Source organism: Sitophilus oryzae, unplaced genomic scaffold (genome assembly GCF_002938485.1).
Source record: "Sitophilus oryzae breed Bouriz unplaced genomic scaffold, Soryzae_2.0 scaffold_882_pilon_pilon, whole genome shotgun sequence".
Lineage (NCBI taxonomy): Eukaryota > Metazoa > Arthropoda > Insecta > Coleoptera > Curculionidae > Sitophilus > Sitophilus oryzae.
Genome location: NW_022147508.1, coordinates 866,184 through 889,323, shown reverse-complemented (window position 1 = coordinate 889,323; position 23,140 = coordinate 866,184). Strand labels below are relative to the sequence as shown.

General features: G+C 32.1%; 1 protein-coding gene across 1 annotated transcript in view; it reads left to right on the top strand.

Moving 5' to 3' along the window:
• The window catches only part of LOC115890554 (venom carboxylesterase-6-like), a 43,691-nt gene that overhangs the window by 12,617 nt on the left and 7,934 nt on the right, over positions 1 to 23,140 (top strand). The window contains exons 2-5 of the mRNA XM_030910820.1: positions 6,199 to 6,342; positions 8,555 to 8,702; positions 19,339 to 19,533; positions 19,823 to 20,019. Coding sequence (XP_030766680.1) covers positions 6,199 to 6,342; positions 8,555 to 8,702; positions 19,339 to 19,533; positions 19,823 to 20,019 — 684 coding nt within the window. The remainder of the gene's footprint in view (positions 1 to 6,198; positions 6,343 to 8,554; positions 8,703 to 19,338; positions 19,534 to 19,822; positions 20,020 to 23,140) is intronic.

Genomic DNA, 23,140 nt, shown 5'->3' with positions numbered 1-23,140 from the left:
AGCTAATTTGGATCATAAAATGTTAATAAAAAATGTAAAGTCGTCACCCTAGAATAAGATTGATCTATAGACCATTTCGATGAAACTGAGAAAACAAGGTTTAAAGTTTAAACTGGATAACCGTGAGCACTATATACCAAAATGGTTCTATTAAACATATATATTAGGTAGGTACTATAAAAACCTATCAAACATATGTATTTATTTTACTTTTAGAAGATTTATTTAAAAGATATTAGTCATTTTAGATTTGGATATAGAACAAATGTGTATTAGCTGAGCATTGAGCCGATTTTAGGGATATAGAACAAAATAAGGGAATATAGAACAATATAATACTCATTTTAAGCTGATTTATTTGTATTTCAAGATATTATTTCAACAGAAAATAACTGAAGTGGAGACCATTAAGACATTAACTAAAAACAACATAAAAAAATAAAAACCTAAAATACAATAGTAGTAATTATTCGTCTGCATTGTTTATTAAATACTATCATTTTTTTCCGCCTATTTGTTTGGTATGTATAGTATTAGAGTAACTTAATCAGATTTGAAATCTGATTTTTAACTTTCATTGGATTATTTAAATGTTTATCTCTAGTATTGATAGTACTAGAGAACGATTGAGCAGTCAATTGAGTTGAAGCAGCTGGTTTCACAAAATTCCAAAGTGCACTGAACCAAAAGTCGACATAAATATAATGAAAAAGTTCATTAATATAATGAATTAAATCATTAATTTTGAGCCGATGAACGATTTCATTGGCACAATGAAAAGTAATTCATTAACTCTATGAACTTTAAGTTCATTAAATCAATGAACACTGTTTATTAATTTGAAGAACACATTCATTGGTACAATGAACAGATTTCATAAATACAATGAAATAATTTCATTGTATGAATGAACTGTATCATTAATACAATGAAATAATTTCATAACCTATTTAGTACATTTAAAAGTCGACACTATTAGTAACTCTTGTTACACCGTATAATCGATGATGAAGATCGCTGTCATTGATATGAAATGTCATTGATAGTCATTTCCCAACCAACTACCTGAAATAATTCTAATTTCCATTTGAACAAGCCCTTAGCTACAAAGGTAACAAAATTACTAATAGTGCCGATTTACTTACGAGCACACTAAATTTTTCCATTAGGGATTATTAATAAAAAACAAGTGCAATAAACTAATAATAATTTATTAAACTCGATATAGCATATACAAATTAAAAATTAAAAAAATCGAATCGCCGAAGAGAATACTAATGTTATTATTAATTTTAGGGTAAATTATAATAAGAAAATTAATTTACCAGTCGATATCCTGAGGGATTTCTATAAAAAGACCATTTCTTCATTATATTAGCTGTATCCTTAGACTTGATAACGTCTAGACGAATTTGCAACAGGCTTTCCAAGTCGCATCAAGTGGGTCCGATGTTAAATTGTCGAATTTGAGGGCTTGAAGGCAGGTCTCAACATCTTCTTCCGGTTCTAAAAGACGTATATCAAAATAATTAAAATGCCAAATATTAAAAGAACATTCGAATTTACCATAATCAGTTCCATGCCTCGACTTGTTACTATGTTTTTCTTCTTTTTGTTTTTTATCTTCTGAAAGATATTTGGAAACCGCTGTTTTAATGAATACCCACACCAGAGATCTCACATAGCGGAAATTGATTTGACAACACAACAAATTAACTACAATACGATAGGACTTTTATTTAGAATATTTAAAATATTGAAGAGAACACTTACCGCTCTAATGAAACTAAAGCCTCACTGAATAACTCAACCACACAGACGTTATTAAAGTGCCAAAGTAACCGATCAACATGGCGGACATTTATGCCCTAATATTTTATTCATGATATTAATAACCGCGTACATTAATATAATGTAGTGTGTTCGTTGTATTAATAATATTGTTCATTGTCACAATGTACAACTCATTAATCAATGTTTTAGTGCATTAATATAAATGAATATGTGTTTATTAAAGTTTCAGCACTAAAATAAAGAACGCGTTCATTGGAACAATGAACGCGTTCATTATATTAATGAAAATCTTACATTAATTTAATAACCAGATTTTCATTATATTGATGAAATTAGATTCATAGTATTAATAAATCGGACATCGATCTATGATTAACAAATCATTATATTAATGAAAAAAATCATTGTCCCAATGAAACAACAGTTAATAATCAATGTTCATTAATATTATGAACAATATTTTTTTCAGTGCGTGAAACATTCGAATTTGCTAACAAATCAGGCAATCAGAGCTTTTCAAACAAACGATTGAGCTGTCAATTGAGTTGAAGCAGCTGGTTTGACGAAATTGCAAAGTGTGAAACATTCGAATTTGCTAACAAATCAGACAATCAGTGCTTTTCAAACGAACCGATTTGCCGCCTATTTGACAAACGAACGTTTAGTGGTGCAATTTCAGCCGCTTAAAACGAAAGCCTTAAATTTAAATAAAAACAGATACATACATTGTATGTTAGAGAGAAAGAGATCGAGAATAAAGGGATATAGAACAATCTAATTTTTATGCATAGTAACATATTTTTTGATCTGATATTTTCGTTCCATATCCACTTCTTGGGATAAAGAATAGAGTAATTCTATTTTTTTATTACAAACTGTAGGATGTAGCCTTCAATAGTGATTTTTGGATGTAGGCCATTATATGACTTCGCGAGTTTCAAATTAATATGGATATAGTACAAAATATTAGATTTTTTTTCTTTATTTGTGAATTTGGCTATATTGTTTTTGTGGATATAGAACAAGCTAATTCTGCATAAAAAAATGGTGTATGTAACTCATTTTACCCCAAAAGTGGATATAGAACAACCTAATTCTAGGGTGACAAAGTATGTGGAAAAAATAAGAAAAAACCTGCATAGTATACACTACTATTTTACAGATATCTTTGTACACTAGAGCCGCATCTTCAAGTGTAACTCAAAATGTTTCTGATCTTTGGGTGAATCCTATATATTTTCAAAACTTGCTTTAGTCAAGTACGTGGCACAGAATCATAGGCTTTCTGGTAGTCGATGTAGCAAGTGTGAATATTTCTGTTTTCTTTCGTAGCTTGGTTGAGCTTGGTCGAAGCATGATTACTGTGTCTATGATTAATTGCTCTTTACATCCACAGCTACTTTTTCTACATCGCTTTTGTTCTTCCGTAAGAATATTATCTTTTGTTAAGTCAAATATTCTACAGATTGCAGAAGTGAAAATTTTGTAGAGTTGGGAGACAAGTTATTAGCCTATAGTTTGCTGGTTTTTCTGTTTGGTTGTTTCTACGTATAATGACAATTTTACCAATAATTTAAAAATATTATTTTCATTTTAATTTTGTATCCATCGAGCATCCTTTTGCCGGAATACAAAAAAAAATCCTAAGTTTTTGACAAGTTTTGGACAAAGTATTCGTTTGTTATTAGAGCTTCATTTATTGAAGTATTAATAAATATCTATCTAGTGGTGAATAGTGAGTAGGTATTGTTAGAATCCGTTATTAGGAGCAAGCAACTTCTAATTAAAATAGTAAAAAGTAAATAAATTAATCATTTGATTCAAAAGAGTATAAAATTATTATTTTTTAAACTGCGTATATAAGATTACGCGACTATAAATTAATATTCAAATAAATATCATTTCTATGAATTTGTCAAGTAATGATAAAAATTAGAATAAAATGTAATCTACATGTATAGAATTATTTATATCTTAGTTAATATATGGAGCGATCAAAAGTGACTGAAATAGTTGGCTATGTTGCTTTTGTTCGTTTGGTTGGCAATAAATAAGAAAAATCGAATATTTATCAAGTATTATCACTAGCGTCAAAACAAACCAAAAATTTTATAAGATGATTAATTTTTTGACGATATTTAAATACGTTTTTCACAATGATTTGAGACTAACCAAGAACAAAATGAGAAAAAATGGATTAAATCTGTAAATTTAAATAATTGTAAATTTACATGTTAAGTGTAAATGTACAAATAAGTAAATGTAAATTTACAAAAAAGTGTAAATTTACTGAAAATATGTGAATTTACAAAAAAGTGTAAATTTACAGAAAAAGTGTAAATTTACAGGATAAGTGAAAATTTACAGAAAAAGTATAAATTTACAGAAAAAGTGTAAATTTACAGAAAAAGTGTAAATATACAGAAAAAGTGTAAATTTACAGTAAATTTCAAAAATAATTAAAATTTTATTGTATATTTACAGTAAATTTACAAAAAAATGTAAAATTTTATTCTGTAAATATATATCTTCCAATGTTGGCATGGCAGCTCTACGCGTTCGTATAATGATAACACATAAATCACTATAAAACAACGCCGCGCCGCGCCGCGCGCCGGCTAGTATGCTGTATCCTAGTTAAAGATTTCAAACGCCATATTTTATTTAACCTTAAAATAAATCTAAATATATCTCACATTAGAATATGCAAACAACCTTTTCTTACTCTTTTTCTTGTATTTTTTTACTATTCCTTGTAAAATAGTATTTATCGTAATCATAACATTAAAAAACTACATAATTGAAGGATACTTCCTTAACGCTTGATAAATTACTTAACGCTGTAGCAATAGCCGTTTTTAAACCACTTAACAATTTTTTCATATTCCAAGCGGCGAAGGTTTCGACATTTACCATTAAGTTTATAATAATTTTCAAGATTTAGTTGGTTGCAATAGTACAATTTATACAATATTAAACACCGCATATTAACCTACATTACTACTACAAAGACTAATAACAGTGTATTTAATTAGTAGAATTGGTGTACTAGTGGGAAATGTAACTTATGGAGATATTTATTTCAATGTGACTTGATTATAATTCATGCCTAGTAAATAAATATCAATAATTATTCATGTTATACCTCATTAAGACCTGCGACAATATACAAGAAAATGTTTTTTTTTCTGTTATATCCGATATTGCAATGATATTATTAATAAATTATTTAAATAACTATTATTATTTCATGATCTTCCACATAAATAATATGAGAACAATAATATAACAGGACCTTAAAGAGAAAAAGTTATTCTCTGTGAAATTATTGCACCAAAAATGCATTAAAATATATCTGATTGACAGCGTGTTATCTAAAAGCAGCTTACGTTCATTTACAGTACAGTATATTAGGAATTACGATGATAAGCTAAATTTTCTGGTTAAATAAAATAAAATAAAATAAAATACTCTTTTAAACTATATTTATCTATGTTAAAAATTTAAGTATGCATTTTTATCCTATTTATAAATATGAGTAGATACAGGGTATCATATTTTTAAAAAAGCCCATAACAATGCCAATCAAATAAAATATAGGGTTTCCCATTTAAAAAAAAATTGGCACCGGGAGGCACGTATAGCCGCCCATACTAAAATATGTTAATAAAAATTTGGTAGGCAGTACTTTTAGTTTCAAAGTAAAGGAATTTTTCCAATTTTTTTTTTTAAATTCTAAATTCTAACCCCCTCCCAACTCCCACTCCCACCAAAAACTAATGGCCAGATTCTCTGGTGCCACAGTATTTTTGTGCCAAATTTGGTTAAAATCGGTTTAACGGTTTTTGAGTTATCGTGTTACAGACGGACAGACAGACACCATGAAAATATTTTGTATTTAGGTCATTTATGACCCAAATAACTCATTTTGAGTGAAATTAAAAAAACTTTTTTTTGCCGATCTTAACAGCCTACCCATTCCAACCAATACCATACCTATTGGTATGGTCGGCTAAAAAACATAAGTTTGGCTTATATTTCGAAAATTACAGCTCCAAGCGAAAAAATAGGTACGCCACTGGATTTTACGTAACAAACTCTATGGGACACAGTTTCCACCTTTTCGATAAGTTATAAGACAACCGTGATACAAAGGGTGTCGAAAAGTGCAAAAATTTCAATTCGCCTGTGTTTCTGGAACTAAGAGGGCTTGGGCAAATCTGTGGTTAGCATCTTTACTTTCATAATAATGTAGCGTGATATGAAGACCGCATCTTTTTTGTATCTCTACTCATAAAAGAGAAACCTCATAAAACACATGAAAATGGGAGACCCTGTAAATACCTCTTGTTATTGATTTTGAAATACCATATAATAAAATACACAAAATAAAGTATTTTTTAGCCTCCTGTGCCATATGGAGCATGGAATAAAACATTCAATGCTACTCAAATACACACCATCTGTCCTCAAAGAGACATTTACAGAAGATCTGAAACATTTGAAGGCGATGAAGATTGTCTTTACTTGAACGTCTACTCGCCTCAGGTAAGTTAAATATAAAAATTACAAAAATACATGAACTATTTCGTTGACTATCTACATTTTTTTTAATGTTGCAATGCAATATTATACCATATCTTTTTAGCGCAAATTAAACTCTAAAGCTTTGTTCTGAACCTCAAAATTAGTGGAATAAATGAATGGTTTCAATTAGCGTAGAAGTTTGTTTCTCTAATTTTATTGTGAACATTTAGAACGTCAAAATTAATGGTAGAAATTATACAGGGTCCGGCAATAGTGCGTCGGGCATCTGTAGCTCGTAGAATAATAAACTTAAGAATTTTGTTTAAGTGCAAATCTAAAGTATGTTCTAGGATGTCTAGGAAAATATTTTAACTTCTGTAGGGTGGCACAAAAAAGAGCGAGTGGATCGGGATGATTTTTTTTAATGGAACACCCTGTATATTATTGCATTTTTGGCTTCTTGTCAGATCACTTTACATAATCCTAAGATATGAGTAAATATATTTCGATAGTTTCAGAGATATTAATAAATAAATAAAAAATATATTATATTAGGGTTCTCAACTTGAGCATCGGCGATTCCGGGACAATTATTTTTAAGCTTTTAAATAACTGAAACAAAACATTAAATATTAGAAATTAAAATATATTATATGCAAAAAGCGATTTTTAGGTCCCGGCCAAGGCAAAACTTTCGCCGGGACAAACTTTCTGATTCCTGGTTAATTCCGGCCAAACCGGGACGATCGGGAACCCTATATTATATTCTCAGCCTTTCTAAAAAAGAATATTAAAAATACAAAAACTGTCCTGAAATCAAAACTATATCAAATATTTATTTTAGAGGGTCTGTACTTACTTTGTTATAAATATGGTAATCGTATATCATACAGGATGTTCAAAATTTTACGCCAAACTTTCTATAATATAAAATAATTTTTCTTCGTTTTTTTAAATGGAACACCCTGTATATTATTTTTTCAATAGATGGAGAATTAAAAAATGAACATTTTTGTGTTTAGAGTATTTCAAAATTTTTAACAGTTTCGCAGATATTCGCGGTTTTATATTTCATATGGCATTTTCCATAGTAAATGTTTATCAAAGCCACCCAATGATTTTTCTCTCGTATATTTTACCGTTGAGAGTAGCCATATGGAATAATGTTTATTTTTTAATTCTCCATCTAATAAAAAAATAATATATAGGGTATTCCATTTAAAAAAAAACAAAGAAAAATTACTTTATATTTTAGAAAGTTTAGCGTAGAATTTTGAGCATCCTGTATGATTTAATAGTACCATATTTATAGCAAAGTTAAGTATAGACCATTTAAAGTAAACACCTAATATAGTTTCGATTTCAGGACAGTTCTATTTGTAATATTTTCTTTTAATGAAGGTTGAAAAATATATTTTTTTTATTTATTTATTAATATCTCTAAAACTATCGAAATATATTTACTCATGTCTTAGGATTTTGTAAAGTGATCTGAAAGGAAGCCAAAAATGCAATAATTTACAGTGTGTGTTCCATTTAAAAAAAATCATCCGGATCCACTCACACTTTTTTGAGCCACCCTATAGAAGTTAAAAAATTTTCCTGAAATACATCCTTGTACATACTTTAGGCTTTAGGTTTACACTTAAACAAAATTCCCAATTTTTCTATTTTAAGAGCTACAGATGCCCGACGCACTATTGCCGGACCCTGTATATAATAAATATCAAAATATTTACTTTGTATTTTTATTTTTAGAATTTTCACAAATTATACTTCCTAACACTTTTAGAATAATTATATAATAAATTTTTCGTATACTCGCTATTTAAACCCGTGTATTTGTATATACTAGTTATTTACGATATTCTCCGATTGTGGCAGCACCGGCGGAGAATGCACCAAGCCTATAATTTAAGTAACAATTGTCGATCTAATAAAATCATTCACTTCAAAATTTGTAAATATTGATTGTGCTAAAAAGTTGTTTAGTTCTTTTTATGGTTAGTGTAGCAGTGTGTAAGCACATTTGGTTTTATATTAACGTTACCTAGTTATCTACATCAAACTAAATATCTAACCTATACCATTTAAAGGTTACTGAAATAAAAAAAAATATTTAATCGCTATTCGCTAGGTATTCAAAATATTAGTCAATTCAAATTAAATTACCATAAAAAACATTTCGAAAAACAAATCATCTTTTTTGACCTCGACAATATTTCCGTTGCAGCTTCCAAGTGAGAACGATACTCTTCTGCCAGTTATGGTATTTTTCCATGGTGGCGGCTGGTTATGTGGTGGCGGAAACACCATGTGGTATGGCCCTGACGTTCTACTCGATAGAGATGTTGTTTTGGTGGTACCGAATTACCGTTTGGGTAAGTCCACTGTTGATAAATTTAACTTTAGATACAGTACCCACCTAATATACGGGGTGGCCCAGTGTTCTGAAGAAGCTCCCTATATCTTTAGAGGTTGAGAAGAACTTTTAGAGAAATTCAATCTTCTTATAAAGCATACGAACAGTAGCAGTACAGATTTAAAAATTATGTTCACTCAATGAAAAATGATTCATTATTTCAGAGATAAAATTTCAAATTCCAAAAAAACATATACAGGGTGGTCAGCACTGCATTCCGGAAACTTGAGCAGCAACGGCATATTCTGCACATTAAAATAAGTAACAAAGTTCGTATAAATGTATGTCATAAAATGCTTAGTTTCGGAGATACAGGGTGTACAAAATTGGTGTCTGGGAGTTTTTTGACATAAGAAATTTGATTTTAATGTCAATATCACTCCTACTTGTAGATGGCGCCACCTACGTATTTTTTAACTGGTTTAAAGAGTAATAACTTTTCGTTCGTACCTGTATAAAACCACTGAATAAAAGAATATACATTTAAGATGTTTTTTACATAGAAAGATCTCTTGGTAAAAATCGTTCCGAGTAATGGTTCTCCAGATATTTGGAATCGAAATTATCAATACCTGTCATCATTGACATAAATTAAACATGTTTACTAAATAGTTATTAGACGAAATCATAAATTTGATTTTGTGTCAAAAGTTCACCAGAAACTGTTATGTCATCATTTTTTTGGCAGAAAAATGTATGATTAATTTAAAAAAATAAAAATTTCTCAAATTAATTTTCTCAATCTACTCAACGTGTTTATTTTTTGTCAATAATGGCATATATTGACTATTTCCATTCTAAATATCTTACGAACGGTTGCTCGTAGCGATTTTTACCAAAAGGCATTTTTTATGTAAAAAGTCACGGAGATGTATATTTTTTCACTCAATAGTTTTATACAGGTACGGACGAAAAGTTATTACTCTTCAAAACAGTTAAAACACATGTAGGTGGCACCCCCTACAAATGGGAGTCATATTGACATCAAACTCACATTTATCATGTCAAAAACTCCCAGACACAAATGTTCATCCAAATATTGACGTTACTTCAGAAATTATTTGAAAAAAGTCGAAATAAAAATGCAACTTCTACATCCTGTATCTCCGAAACTAGCGAACTATACGAACTTTTTTACTTATTTTTATCTGCAGAATATAGTGCCGAAGTTTCCGGAATACAGTTAGGACCACTCTGTATAACACGTGAAACGTGTATACTGATACTACAGATAGAAAATATGAAAGAAAAAAATATATACGATCGAAAAAAATCGGAGTCAAAGGCGATGTCTTCTTCTTCGCCGCCGCCGTCTCCCTTCGGATGTTGGCGATCCAACTGGCTAGGATGGTGCGTGAAACCACACCTCTGAAAATTTCAATCGATGTTCTTCCGAACCTACGACGCAGATCCTTAAGCCAAGAGTTTTGCCTTCTTTCCAATGATCTCCTGCCCTCAATTTTGCCTTCAATGACCAGTCTGAGCAGCTAGTATCGTTCACCCCTCATGATGTGAACAACGTACTGTAACTTCCTTTCCTTCACAGTTGATAGGGGCTCTTTATCTTTGCCCATTCGCCTGAACACCCCCTCATTTGTTACTCTGTCCATCCAGGATATACGCAGCATACGACGATACAAGTACATCTCAAAAGCGTTAATGCGGTTTTCCAATGTCTGATTGAGTGTCCAACTCTCAGAGCCGTAGAGAAATACTGGAAAGATGTAGCAACGCATCATACATATGCGCAATTCGAAGGTTACATCTCGGCTGGAGAAGAGGAAGCAAAAGTATGTCTGGCATGTTTGATCTTCGACAAAATTTCAGTTTTGGAGTCGCAAGGATCATTAACGTTAGCTCCTAGATATTTTATGGACAATACTTGTTCTACCACCTTGTTGTTAACTTCGAGGACAGTCTTTCTTGGTGTTTTGGAAAATACAACAAGTTTAGTTTTGTTAACATTGATGTGTAATCCGTAAAACATGCTATGTTCAACGATGCAGTCCGTCATATCCTGAAGATGTAGAATGCTGACAGCTGATATGACCGTATCATCTGCTAAGCGAATATTGTTAATTAGGGTACCATTAATTTTGATACCATCCTCAACGCTCCCTAGTGCCTCACGGAATACCGCCTCGGAGTAGATGTTGAAAAGGAGTGCTGATAATACACACCCCTGCCTGACGCCCATCCTAATTGCTAATTGCTAGAATAACTGATTAATAATGCTCAGGTCTCCCTAATCTAAACCGGTGGTTCTAAGAATCTTAATTCAATAGTTCTCTAAGAATCTCGGCAAGTTGTTGGTGCGACACACTGTCAAAAGTGACTTTCTGTAAAAAAGCACACGTTTAATTAGGCGAATATTATATCGACTTTCATGTCCCTGTATCGCTGTGTAATAACGTTCAGTCACAAGTTCAGTGTAAAAAGAGTCTCGCGCATGCCAACTCCATTCCAAATCCAAACTGTGTATCGCCATCCTGTCCTTCGCATCTGTTGTATATACGGGCAGAGTTGATACGGGTATGAATTATGCGGAGGAAAACTTTGGGAACAGGTGACATCAGGCTGATTAACCGGTGGTCATCACATTAACAAGCATTTGGTTTTTGGGTAATGGGATAAATGTGGATTTCAGCCGATCAGTGGGTATCTTGCCGGCTTTGTATATCGAATTAAACAGTTTTGTAAGTATTTTAAGGCTCCTGTCATCTGTATCGCCGACTAGCTTTAAGGTTTCCGCGTGGATCTGGTCTGGTCCTACTGCCTTGTTTTTCTTCTGAAGCTCTATAGCACGTTTGACTTCTTCCTTTGTAATAGCACGACTAGAATCATTGAGATTACTAGCTATGAGTGGTTGATCGGACGACTATAGCGAATGAGAATTGATGATAATTTTAGTGAGGTCAAGCTCTAGACGTCATTTACTTGACGAGAGTGCGGACCATCTTTATTTTTTAATGGCGCTTACTGCCAGTTCGCCAAAATTAACATCGATTCTCATTCCCCAGACGTCTTTGGCCTTGTCTGCTGTTAACGTTCATGCCTCATACAGGGTGGCCCATCGAAAACGTTCCGCAAGACATAACGGCCAGGGCAATTTTTTTTTTCAGAAAATTCAAAAACACGTCAATTTTGTTTGTGAGGGGGACAACTTTTGCCCCAAAAATGATTGCAAAATCTTCAACCCTCTAAGCGGGGGTGTCATCCTCCAATTTTTTTCAAATAGAAAGGGGGGTCAAGTGGTACCCCAATGAAAAGGACTTTCTATTCTCTATATTTTCCGGCTTCGTTTTTGAAAATCGGTCGAGTCATTGAGAAATTATAAAGGATTTAAATTTGAAAAGTTTATTTAAACATTTATCAGAGTAAATGATAAGGGTAAATTCCTTTGACCAATTTGCTGTTGTTTCTTATTATTTCTAGATGTTTACGCATTTTTTCACTTGCCACAAGGTTGAACGATCAGGTGCGGTAGTTGCTAGATAGCTGTTCTGTGACTTATGCGTTGAACTTCTTGTCAATATCGTTAAACTTTTTAACAATTATTATGGTGTAATAATCGAACTTTATTTTAAAAATAATGAATGTGGCAATCGGGTTGCGCAGATATTCAATGAACGCCATCCTGACAAACACCTTTATAGCAAAATTGTTCGCGAGTTAGTAGCAAAATTTCGCGAAACTGGTTCCGTTATGAATAAAAAGAGGCAGAGGGAAAATCCTGTAGTAAATGAAGCTATGGAGGTATTCGTATTGGGCCAAGTTGCCATGGATAGTACACTGAGTACAAGAAAATTGGCCAATGAGACCGGTGTGAATCGTACAAATGTCCAAAGGATATTAAAAAACACAAGTTCTACCCAGACAATTTTGATCGTCGCTTGCAATTTTGTGAAACTATGAGTGAACGAGTGGCGAATGATAATAATTTCCTATTTAATGTGTGTTTTTCGGATGAGTGTATTTTCTTTTTGAACGATGTAGTTAATCGGCACAACTCTCGGTACTGGGCTGAGGACAACCCCAGGGTTTTTCACGAGGTGCACACACAAAACCCTCAGAAATTGAACGTGTGGGCTGGTATTTTTGGAAATTCTATTGTAGGTCAGTTTAACGATATTGAGAAGAACTTCAACGCACAAGCCACAGAACAGCTATCTAGCAACTACCGCACCTGATCGTTAAACCTTGTGGCAAGTGAAAAAAATCTCGAATTGGTCGAACGAATTTATCCTTAATATTTACTCTGATAAATGTTTAAATAAACTTTTCAAATTTCAATCCTTCATATTTTCTCAATGACTCGACGATTTTCAAAAACGAGGCGGGGAAATATAGAGAATAGAAAGCTCTTTTCATTGCGGCGCCACTTGATCCCCCTTCCCATTTGAAAAAAGTTGAGGGATGACACCCCCGCTGAGAGGGTTGAAGATTTTGCAATCATTTTTGGGGCAAAAGTTGTCCCCCTCACAAACAAAATTGACGTGTTTTTGGATTTTTTGAAAAAAAGAATACCCTGGCCGTTATGCCTTGCGGAACGTTTTCGATAGGCCACCCTGTATATATTTCTTAGCGTTTGATGCATGTTTTAGCATTGAATAATGAAAAGGTCTTAACTGCATCACTCTATAAGTCGTAAAAATAAGAATATCTATTGGCTATTAAAAATAGATTGTGCTGTGAGTTACATATAATTATTCTTTGTAAACTATGAATTATACTACAAGGTTTATACTAATTAGAATGCTGAGGAGTCTTAGCAGACTCTTTTCATCACCATTATAGAAAAAAAATCTTAAAAACAATTAAGGATATACATTCTACCGGTCATTAATATATTTATAATTAGTTTTGCTAATTTAGTATAATTGCATACCTATAACTTTATTTTTTCACATAAAAAACAAGATTTGTAAAGTGTTAAAAGAAAAGTTAAAAATATGACATAAGTCAAGATTGATTGACGTATTCAATTGTTTTCGGTCACTTCCTGTTTCACCGAAAATGACTACAACTTTTGATTTTTAAATAACACTCTCGGTATTTTTATACTTTATGTTATACAAAATGACATTCTGAAAAGAATGACATGTCATATGTCAACTTGTGACATTTTCGCGTATGATTTATTTGAAATTGTAACATACGGTTCAAAACGACAATTTGACTCGAAGTACCGAGTGTGTGGTACCATATTATTCAGAAAAAAATGTTTTTTGCGAATAATTTGGTATATTAAAATGAATTATAATGACGAAATGACGCGAATCCCCCCGAAGTTAAAAGTATTTTTTGATATACTATATACTATCCATTTGTTAAATAATATATAACGATTAGATATATCGTTATTAGTTTATTTCTTGTGATAATCGTTGCGATTAAAGTATTCGAAATAAATATAAACTCAAAAAAGGCTTACAGTATATAAAACTAATTTTCTACGCCTGGACATGTACTGGACAATTATTTTTTCAAATAAAAAAACAAGATTTGATATGCTAGTATATGACATAAATTAGGATTGATTGACGTATTCAATTTTTTTCTGTCACTTCCTGTTTAATCGGAAATGACAACAATTTTTGATTTTTAAATGGCACTCTCGGTATTTTTTTAATTTATCCGATAGAAAAAAACACTCTGAATAAAATGACATATAATATGTCAACTTTTGACCTTCACGCTTAAAAAAAAGTAAAATTTGAATCTAAAGTGTCATGGCTGTGTTAAAAACACTAATTTTTAATCAAGAAACCTTATCTAATGTTTGAAGCCGTTTAAAAGATGCCCAAATCGTATTTTTAATAATATCTCAATTTTTTCAAATGGAACGAAAGTTCATTTTTTTACAAGTAATTTGATAACACACGCTTGGTAATTCGAGTCAAATTGTCGTTATGAACCGCATGTTACAATTTCAAATACACCATATGCAAAAATATCAAAAGTTGACATTCGGTAATGTCATTCTATTCGGAATGTCATTTTCTATTGAATAAAGTGAAAAAAATATCGAAGGTATCATTTAAAAATCAAAAGTTGTAGCCATTTCCGGTAAAAAAACAGGAAGTGATCGAAAACAATTGAATACGCCAATCAATCTGTTTTTAGCCGACCATACCAACAGGTATGGTAGGCTATTAAGATCGGCAAAAAAAGTTTTTTTTATTTCACTCAAAATGAGTTATTTGAGTCATAAATGACCTAAATACAAAATATCTTCATGGTGTCTGTCTGTCTGTGTGTCTGTCTCTCTGTCTGTCCGTCTGTAACACGATAACTCAAAAACCGCTAAACCGATTTTAACCAAATTTGGCACAAAAATACTGTGGCACCCGAGAATCTGGCCATTAGTTTTTGGTGGTGGTTGGTAAGGGGGTATGGGAGGGGGTTAAAAATTTTAAAAAATCGTAACTCCAAAATTACAGTAGCTAGCGAAACGCGGTTTTCAATTTAAGATTAGGAATAATATTTGCAACAAAATTTGTAATAACATCAAAATCAGTCAAGTCGAAGTTTTTGAGATATTCCGTGTTTCCGTAGTCCGTTTTTGAGAAAATCCGTGTGGAGAACTCCAAACTCCCATCGGACGCGACCCCAGGTGGCGGATAGGGGAAATAACCGCGGACCAAAATTGGAAAAATTCCTTTACTTTGAAACTAAAAGAATTGCCTACCAACTTTTTATTAACATATTTTAGTATGGGCGGCTATACGTGCCTCCCGGCGCCAATTTTTTTATCTGAAAAAATAAAAAAGTTATAGGCGGTGAACCACTTTTGAAACGCATCCGGTATACAACTCAGCAGCAGTTACAATTCCCTCTTCATTCCATTACTCTTAAGTATTCATTTATTTCGCTGCATCGTTATGTTTTCGCGAGTGTTTTCGTTATCTGCCGACGGCCAAAAAAAAGTTAAGAGGCAACAAAGCAATGAGATTTTTGAATGTCCGGAGTGCGGTAGACAAATAACATCACGTATTGGGCTTTTCAGTCACAGAAAAGCTCATGAAAGAAAACGCCTTGCGTGACCATCTTCTGCTGCGTGTCAAATACTCGTCAGCGAGTATGGCAGTATATCTGCCAACGATGCCGGTTCGCTGTCAGCTATGCATTTTCGCGAATAGGGGTTGATTTCAGTAGGATTTACATCCATCACCACCGGTATCGGAGAGAGGTCGGTGAATTCGTATCCATCCGGACCTACTCATCTCTATTCTAGATGATCACTTTTAATGAAGTTTAGGGAAAGATAAATCACGTGTTTATAATTTCAAAAATAAAAAAAATCAGTAAATACCGATGTTGTGTTTAAGTTGTTGTTCAAGTTGGATGAAATCGTTGTTACTTTGTGATATAGGTAGGAGTAAGAATGCACACTACAGGAATCTCAAAAACCAGAAGAGATACAAAGATGATTAATTAGAGTAAAGTTGCGTCTTGCTGAGCCCTAACAACGCCATATTTTGAAATCCAAAAAATCCGAGTAAAAAAAACTAAAAACACATCCAAGTAAAAGTACACCACACGCTTCACATCTCCATTATTACACTTCTTGCTCTATAAGTTGTTATTATACAGGGTGGTCCGAACTGTATTCCGGAAACTTTGGCAACATTTCTGCAGATAAAAATAAGTAAAAAAGTTCGTATAAATGCATAGACTTAAAATATTTTATTTTAAGTCTATGTATAAATGTATGTCCTAAAATGCCTAGTTTCAGAGATAGAGGGTGTAGAAGTTTCATTTTTATTTCGATTTTTTCCAAATAATTTCTGAAGTAACGTCAATATTTAGATGAAAATTGTTGTCTGGGAGTTTTTTGTCATGAGAAATTTGTTTTTGATGTCAATATGACCCCTACTAGTAGAGGGCGCCACCTACATATGTTTTCACTGTTTTGAAGCGTAATAACTTTTTGTGCGTACCTGTATAAAACTACAGAGGGAAAACATATAAATTGCTGCGACTTTTTACGCAAAAAATATATCTTTGTAAAAATCGCTAAGAGCAACCGTTCTCAAGATATTTAGAATGGCAATAGACAATACATGTCATTATTGAAGAAAAATAAACACGTTATGAGTAGATAGTTATTTCACTGAAATAATAAATTTGGGAAATTTTTATTTTTTTAAATTAATCATAAATTTTTCTGCAAAAAATGATGATAAAACAAAACTTGGCACAAAAACTTTCAAATTTATAATCTCAGTCTAATAACTATTTAGTCATCATGTTTAATTTATGTCAATAATGACAGGTATTGATAAATTCCAAATATCTCAAAAACCAAAACTCGTGGCGATTTTTACCAAGATACAATTTTTACGTAAAAAACGTCCTAAATGAATATTTTTTTACTCAGTAGTTTTATACAGGTACGGACGAAAAGTTATTACTCTTCAAACCAGTTAAAAAATATGTAGGTGGCGCCCTCTACTAGTAGGAGTCATATTGACATCAAAATCAAGTTTCTCATGTCAAAAAACTTCCAGACACCAATTTTCATCCAAATATTGACGTTACTGCAGAAATTATTTGGAAAAAGTCGAAATAAAAATGAAACTTCTACACCCTGTATATCCGAAACTAAGCATTTTAGGACATACATTTATACGAACTTTTTTACTTATTTTGATCTGGAGAATATGCTGCTGAAGTTTCCGGAATACAGTTCGGACCACCCTGTATAATATCATGAGTCTCTGTGGCTTTGCTGGTAATGTTTTTAATATGCCTGTTCCATAGAAATTTACTGATTTTGTTTTACATATGGACTTAAATTGTGTAATATCACATGTGCAGTTTATGTACCTACAAAAAAAATGGAGTTGATAAACTTTTTTTGTAAAAATATATATACCGGCCAAAAAAACCCTCCTCCAACTACCACTTTACACTGGAATCCGCTCTCGCATTGCTTCAGTGCAAAGGGTATATATATTATAATCTCTTCTATAGATTTATAGAAGAGATTATAATATATATATATATATATATATATATATATATATATATATATATATATATATATATATATATATATATATATATATATATATATATATATATATATATATATATAATGGAAAAAAAAATAACCATAATAACAAATAATAATAATAATTAATCCATCTAGATGGATTCTTTTCAACTTTTTTAGAACCGATTTCTGATGAATGGCACTACCGCGGTTTTATCTGAGTTGATGCTCAGCTCGACAGTTCTGCACCACGACAGTGATACGGAGTCCTCTTTGGATAATATTACAGAGGGTGCGTTCATGTTTCCCCCCTGCGATTATGACTCTGCCATCTGCATACCAAAGTCAGTGTATTCCCGCTAGAGTTAATTTGTCTAGTAGTTCATCCACTACATCCGAGCTGTACAGTAGGGGAAAGGTTACTCCATCTTGTGGATTTCCTTGTGTTTCGATAGAAGGTTCTTTCACCAATCGTTTTATTTGTCCTATTTGTTTTTATTGAAAATTAGCGATTTTTTTTATTGGAAAATTTAATCGCCTATCATGTTCTAAATTATTGATGAGATATTTTTTATAATGTGGGTATAATTCGAAAAATTAACTGACTTTTATTACTTATTACTCAATCATTGACTATCACATTTAGAAAAACCAATAACATTCATTGCTTCTTAGTAAAACCACACATGTTTCCAACATTTACGCTAGTTTATATACATTTTCTATATCAATAATTGTCGCATAAAACGTGATAAAAAAATTAATGTTATCCACAAAAATAATTTTAGATAGGTACAGTATGCTTACTAATGTTTCTTAAACCTGACACAAATTTAGACCGTGCTTAAAGAAAACTTAACGTAAACAACAAATACAATATAATTCAGAATATACAGGGTGAGTCTTAAATAAGTGCAAATATTTACAGGGCTGGTAGATCTCGATAAAAGAAACATATTTTCTCTTTACCGTTTTTCAAAATAACTCCAAAATTACCGAGTTATTTTACTTTGAAATTTTCCAAAAAAAGAAATATTTTTGCTTAAATTTTGAAAACCACTAGTTTTTTTCCGGATTTTTTTCTGGTAAATTTAATCTACTACCTATGTTGCCATATTATCAAGAAATTATGAATTTTAATTAAAAACTAAAAAAAAATCCAAAAAGTTTTTTAAAAAATGTCAAATTTTCAATTTTTTTTGTGGAAAAAAACTCATAATCGTGTTTCTAGGGTCAAAATAAAGTATACCTAAAAATGTTTGCACATATTTAAGACTCACCCTGTATAGTGTGAAAAAAATTAATAATAAATAAGCTAAATAATTTTCCATAACATTGTCTTTGCAAATAGCAATATATCATTGTATAAAACTGTGTAAAAATTGCAAAATGGTAACTATAGTTCACCACAATAGCATCATAAGCGGAAGATTAAAATCATCAGTTTTAATCTGAAATGATGACACTAACATGGTTAAATCAACTCTTAATGATACTAACATGGTACTACATGATTAACAAAACGCGGTTCCGAACAGGGTTTTGCGCCCCCAACGATTTCAAACCTCAACTTTATAAAACATATTATTTTCAGGCGCATTAGGGTTTCTCAGTACAGGAGATGGAATAGTGCCAGGAAATAATGGCCTTAAAGATCAAAACTTAGCTTTGAAATGGATACAAAGAAACATCAAGGCCTTTGGGGGTAACCCGGATAGTGTCACTATTTTTGGAGAATCTGCCGGTGGGTCCAGTGTGCATTATCATATGGTATCACCTATGAGCCGAGGTAAATTAAACAATATTATAGTTCTATTTGTATTCTAAATTTCTGAATACTTAATCATTTGAATTATTAAGTAAGAAATACTCTTACTCATTTGAATTTATATTCTTATTAAATTGTTACAAATAATTTTATTATTTTTAAATATCATTTTTTATTTCGGTTCTGTACCTCAAAAGAAAAAAACGGAACTCTAGGAGCACTTTGTTGTCCGTCCATCCGTCTGTCTGTCAAAACCCTTTATTTCGGGAACGCATGGAATTTTTGTTATAATTGGAAAATTCTATTTCAGGTTTGTTTCATCGAGTCATAGCTATGAGTGGAACAGCTCTTTGCGTGTGGGCTTCGGCACCCAAAAATGAAAATATTGAGCACTCTAAACAACTTGCAAAGTCTCTGGATTGTCCAACTGATAATTCCAAAGACATGGTAGAGTGTTTACGAAAGGCTGATGCAATGGATATTATTAAAAAGGATACGATATTTATGGTGAGTAATAAAAAAAATTTAAATTTATTTTCAACATAAACTCTAATTAATGATAAATAATTAGTTCATTATTTATCAAACCAAACCAAATTAAAAAAAATTCCAAAAAATTCCAAATTAAAAATAAATCGCGAATTAAACCTCATAGACTCTATTAGGTTCTCAATTTTGTTTCTGGGGTCGAAATATAAAATCCCTAATAATATTTGCACTTATTTAAGACTCACCCTGTATTACCAGGCAAATTGTAGCGTATTTTGTATTCTGTTGTTTATTATTTTTGTAAATATCTTGTATGTTACTGGTAGAAGGCAATGTATTGCTCAATAGTTTCTGATGTCTTCATTGCTGCCTTTCTTGCGAATTATAGAATTATATTGGCGCTATTCCGGTCTTGGTATATGTTTTCTCCATAGACAGTGATATATTTGCTAGGACTTTCCAAGTCCTCCTACCAGCGCACTTAAGTATTTCAGCTGTTATTTCGTCATCCCCTGCTGCCTTTCCTTTTTTCATAACTTGAGCTCCTTTTCTACATCTCCCACGAGAACTTCTAGGGCGTCGCCGTCGGCTTGTGGTAGGGGGGCAGTCTTTCTTCTTCATGTATGTTTTCTGGGGCTTTATATAGATCGCTGTAGAACCTTGTTATTATTTCGTTTTTGTCTGTTCAATCAATTCTGATGTTGTGTGTTACTGCTTCTTTCCGATCATGAGGGATTTCTTAGCGTTCTTATAGATTTTTCTATTTTCGATTGCACTTTGAAAAGTTTTTCATTGTAGTTTTTCATATTTTCTGTATTCTCACTTTCTTATTGCCTTACATAATTCTGTGTATTCTATTCTATATATGTTGCTCTCGGTTCTCATTTCTCTTCTTTTCTTGAGAAGTGCATTTGTCTAATCAGTCAATTTATTATCTATTTATTATATTTGTTACGCCGTTGTGGGCCCCCGATTTCTTTTGCACAGTTAGTACAGTGCCCATGAGCTGTTATGTGTTTGTTTCTTTTTCAGGCAGCCTGCTGTCCAGCGGCTGTTCATTTTCACTGGATCTTTCTTTTAGTGTGTTGGTGTTTGCTCTAGGTTTTATTTCTGGAGTGATCAGTTTTAGTCTTTCTAGTCGAATGTCAAGGACTATTCTGGTTCTGACGAGTATGTGGTCACAGCCTGTTCGAAACTTGTTGCAACAAAACCAAGAACGCTCACATCTTATACTGTGTTTATCTGTGTGTTATATTTATTTTATAGTTAAAATGGGAAGTCAGTTTCATTCCTAGTTACACCATTAGGAGCTTGCCATGTCCATTTTCTATTTGTCTTCTTCTTAAAGTATTCTTTGGCCATGAACAGGTTCTGATAATATGCGTATTTTACAAGTCTCTTTCCTCTCTCATTTCGTTCCCCAATTACAAAGTTTCCTAGTTGTTGTTCTTGTTCTTTTTGTTTTCTTACTTTTACGTTGAAGTCTCCTATTAGATATTTGAAATGACTATTGTTGCTGTCCAGTGCTTGGTTGATTCCATTCAAAGATTCCATTATAGAATTCTTCTACTTTCTCGTTCGAGTTGTTGGAGCGTATGTTTGTACCACTTGTAAGCAATATTTCTCTGACAGTTGTTAGGTTTGCCACTCTATCTGAGATACCTGTTATGTTCACTACTCAGTATTTCTATTCTTTTTTGATAAGAGATCCTATACCGCTTATCTTTTCAGGAGAGACAGGTACCTTTATAGTAGAACATGTTTTCCCATTGAAGTTCTATCAGATCTTCTCCTTTCCATCTTACTTCGCTGATTCCCAGGATGTCCCACTTGATATTTTCTGCCTCTTTTTCCAGCTCAATAAGTAAGCTCAATAACTTGGGGACACCTTGTATACAACAAAATATTTTGGAGATATACACTTTATAAATCATGCAACATTTATATAAAAAAAATCATATCTCCGATAACAACGACGATATTGGACTTTCTCATCCTAATGGCCACCCTCTATACAGGCCCGGCAATGGATCTCTAGGCATAGGAATTACATGCATTGGAATGAAACGCCTATAAAAAGTCTATGCTTAAACAGAGATGGACAACAACTTCCCCGTTTCCACTTCCACTACGACTGTCTACTTAGACAAACTCCAATAAGATAACAAATTTTGGAAATTCCGCCACCTCCCATCCACTCATGATACCCATCTCCCTGCCCTTTATTTATCGCCATTATTTTATTTCCCTTCCCGCGCCTCCGCACCTCGCTATTCTGACTCCCGTCAGTTCATCACAGAGTTGCCAGGTCTACCGGTTTCGTCTGTAAGCTACCGATCTACCGATTTAAAGAAAAATCTAACGATATATTCAACTGCGTCTTTAGTTTTTACAATAGAAGCACTTATAAAAAGCTGACTTATTTGACTAAAAATTAAGCGACTGCCGTGTTGGAATCTGTATAATTTGACTTTATTATTGTTTCATTAAATTTTATTTAGTAATAACACACATACAGGTCATCGTTCTGTCTAGTTGCAGAGTTACAGAGATATTCCTAAAAATCCTTATTACTCCTTATTACTCCTTATTAGGCGCGGTATTGGCGACATGCCCGAAGAAGTTGATATCTTTTGAAAAGATTTTATTTCATTCATCTACTAAAGTTGAACCCATATTTTCCCCAAAAAATGTAAACAAAAAACAAAATTTAAGTTAAGAAACAACCTAAATTCGGACAAATATTTTAGTGATTTTCCCGTCAAAAAAATATATTAATACGAAAAAAGAGTTGAGAGTTGCTACAGCTTTCCCATTGAAATGAAATTAATTTTAGATATTACTGATCAAAATTTGTACAAAGGTAAAAAGTGACTGCTACACTAATTTGTGACTGCTATCCCTACTTATTATAGTTTTAGATGTTTTTAATAATATATTAATATTATTTAATTCAATATTTTTTTTAATATCAAATAATATACCTAACGATTTCTAATTCTTGTTATATTTATTATATTTGTATTTTATTTGAGTGATCTATTATTACGACACATAGGAATGCTAATTTTGGACTTAAATATTATATTTTATTTCGTTTCTGTACTTTTAATTTTTGTTGAAGATCTACTGAGAATTT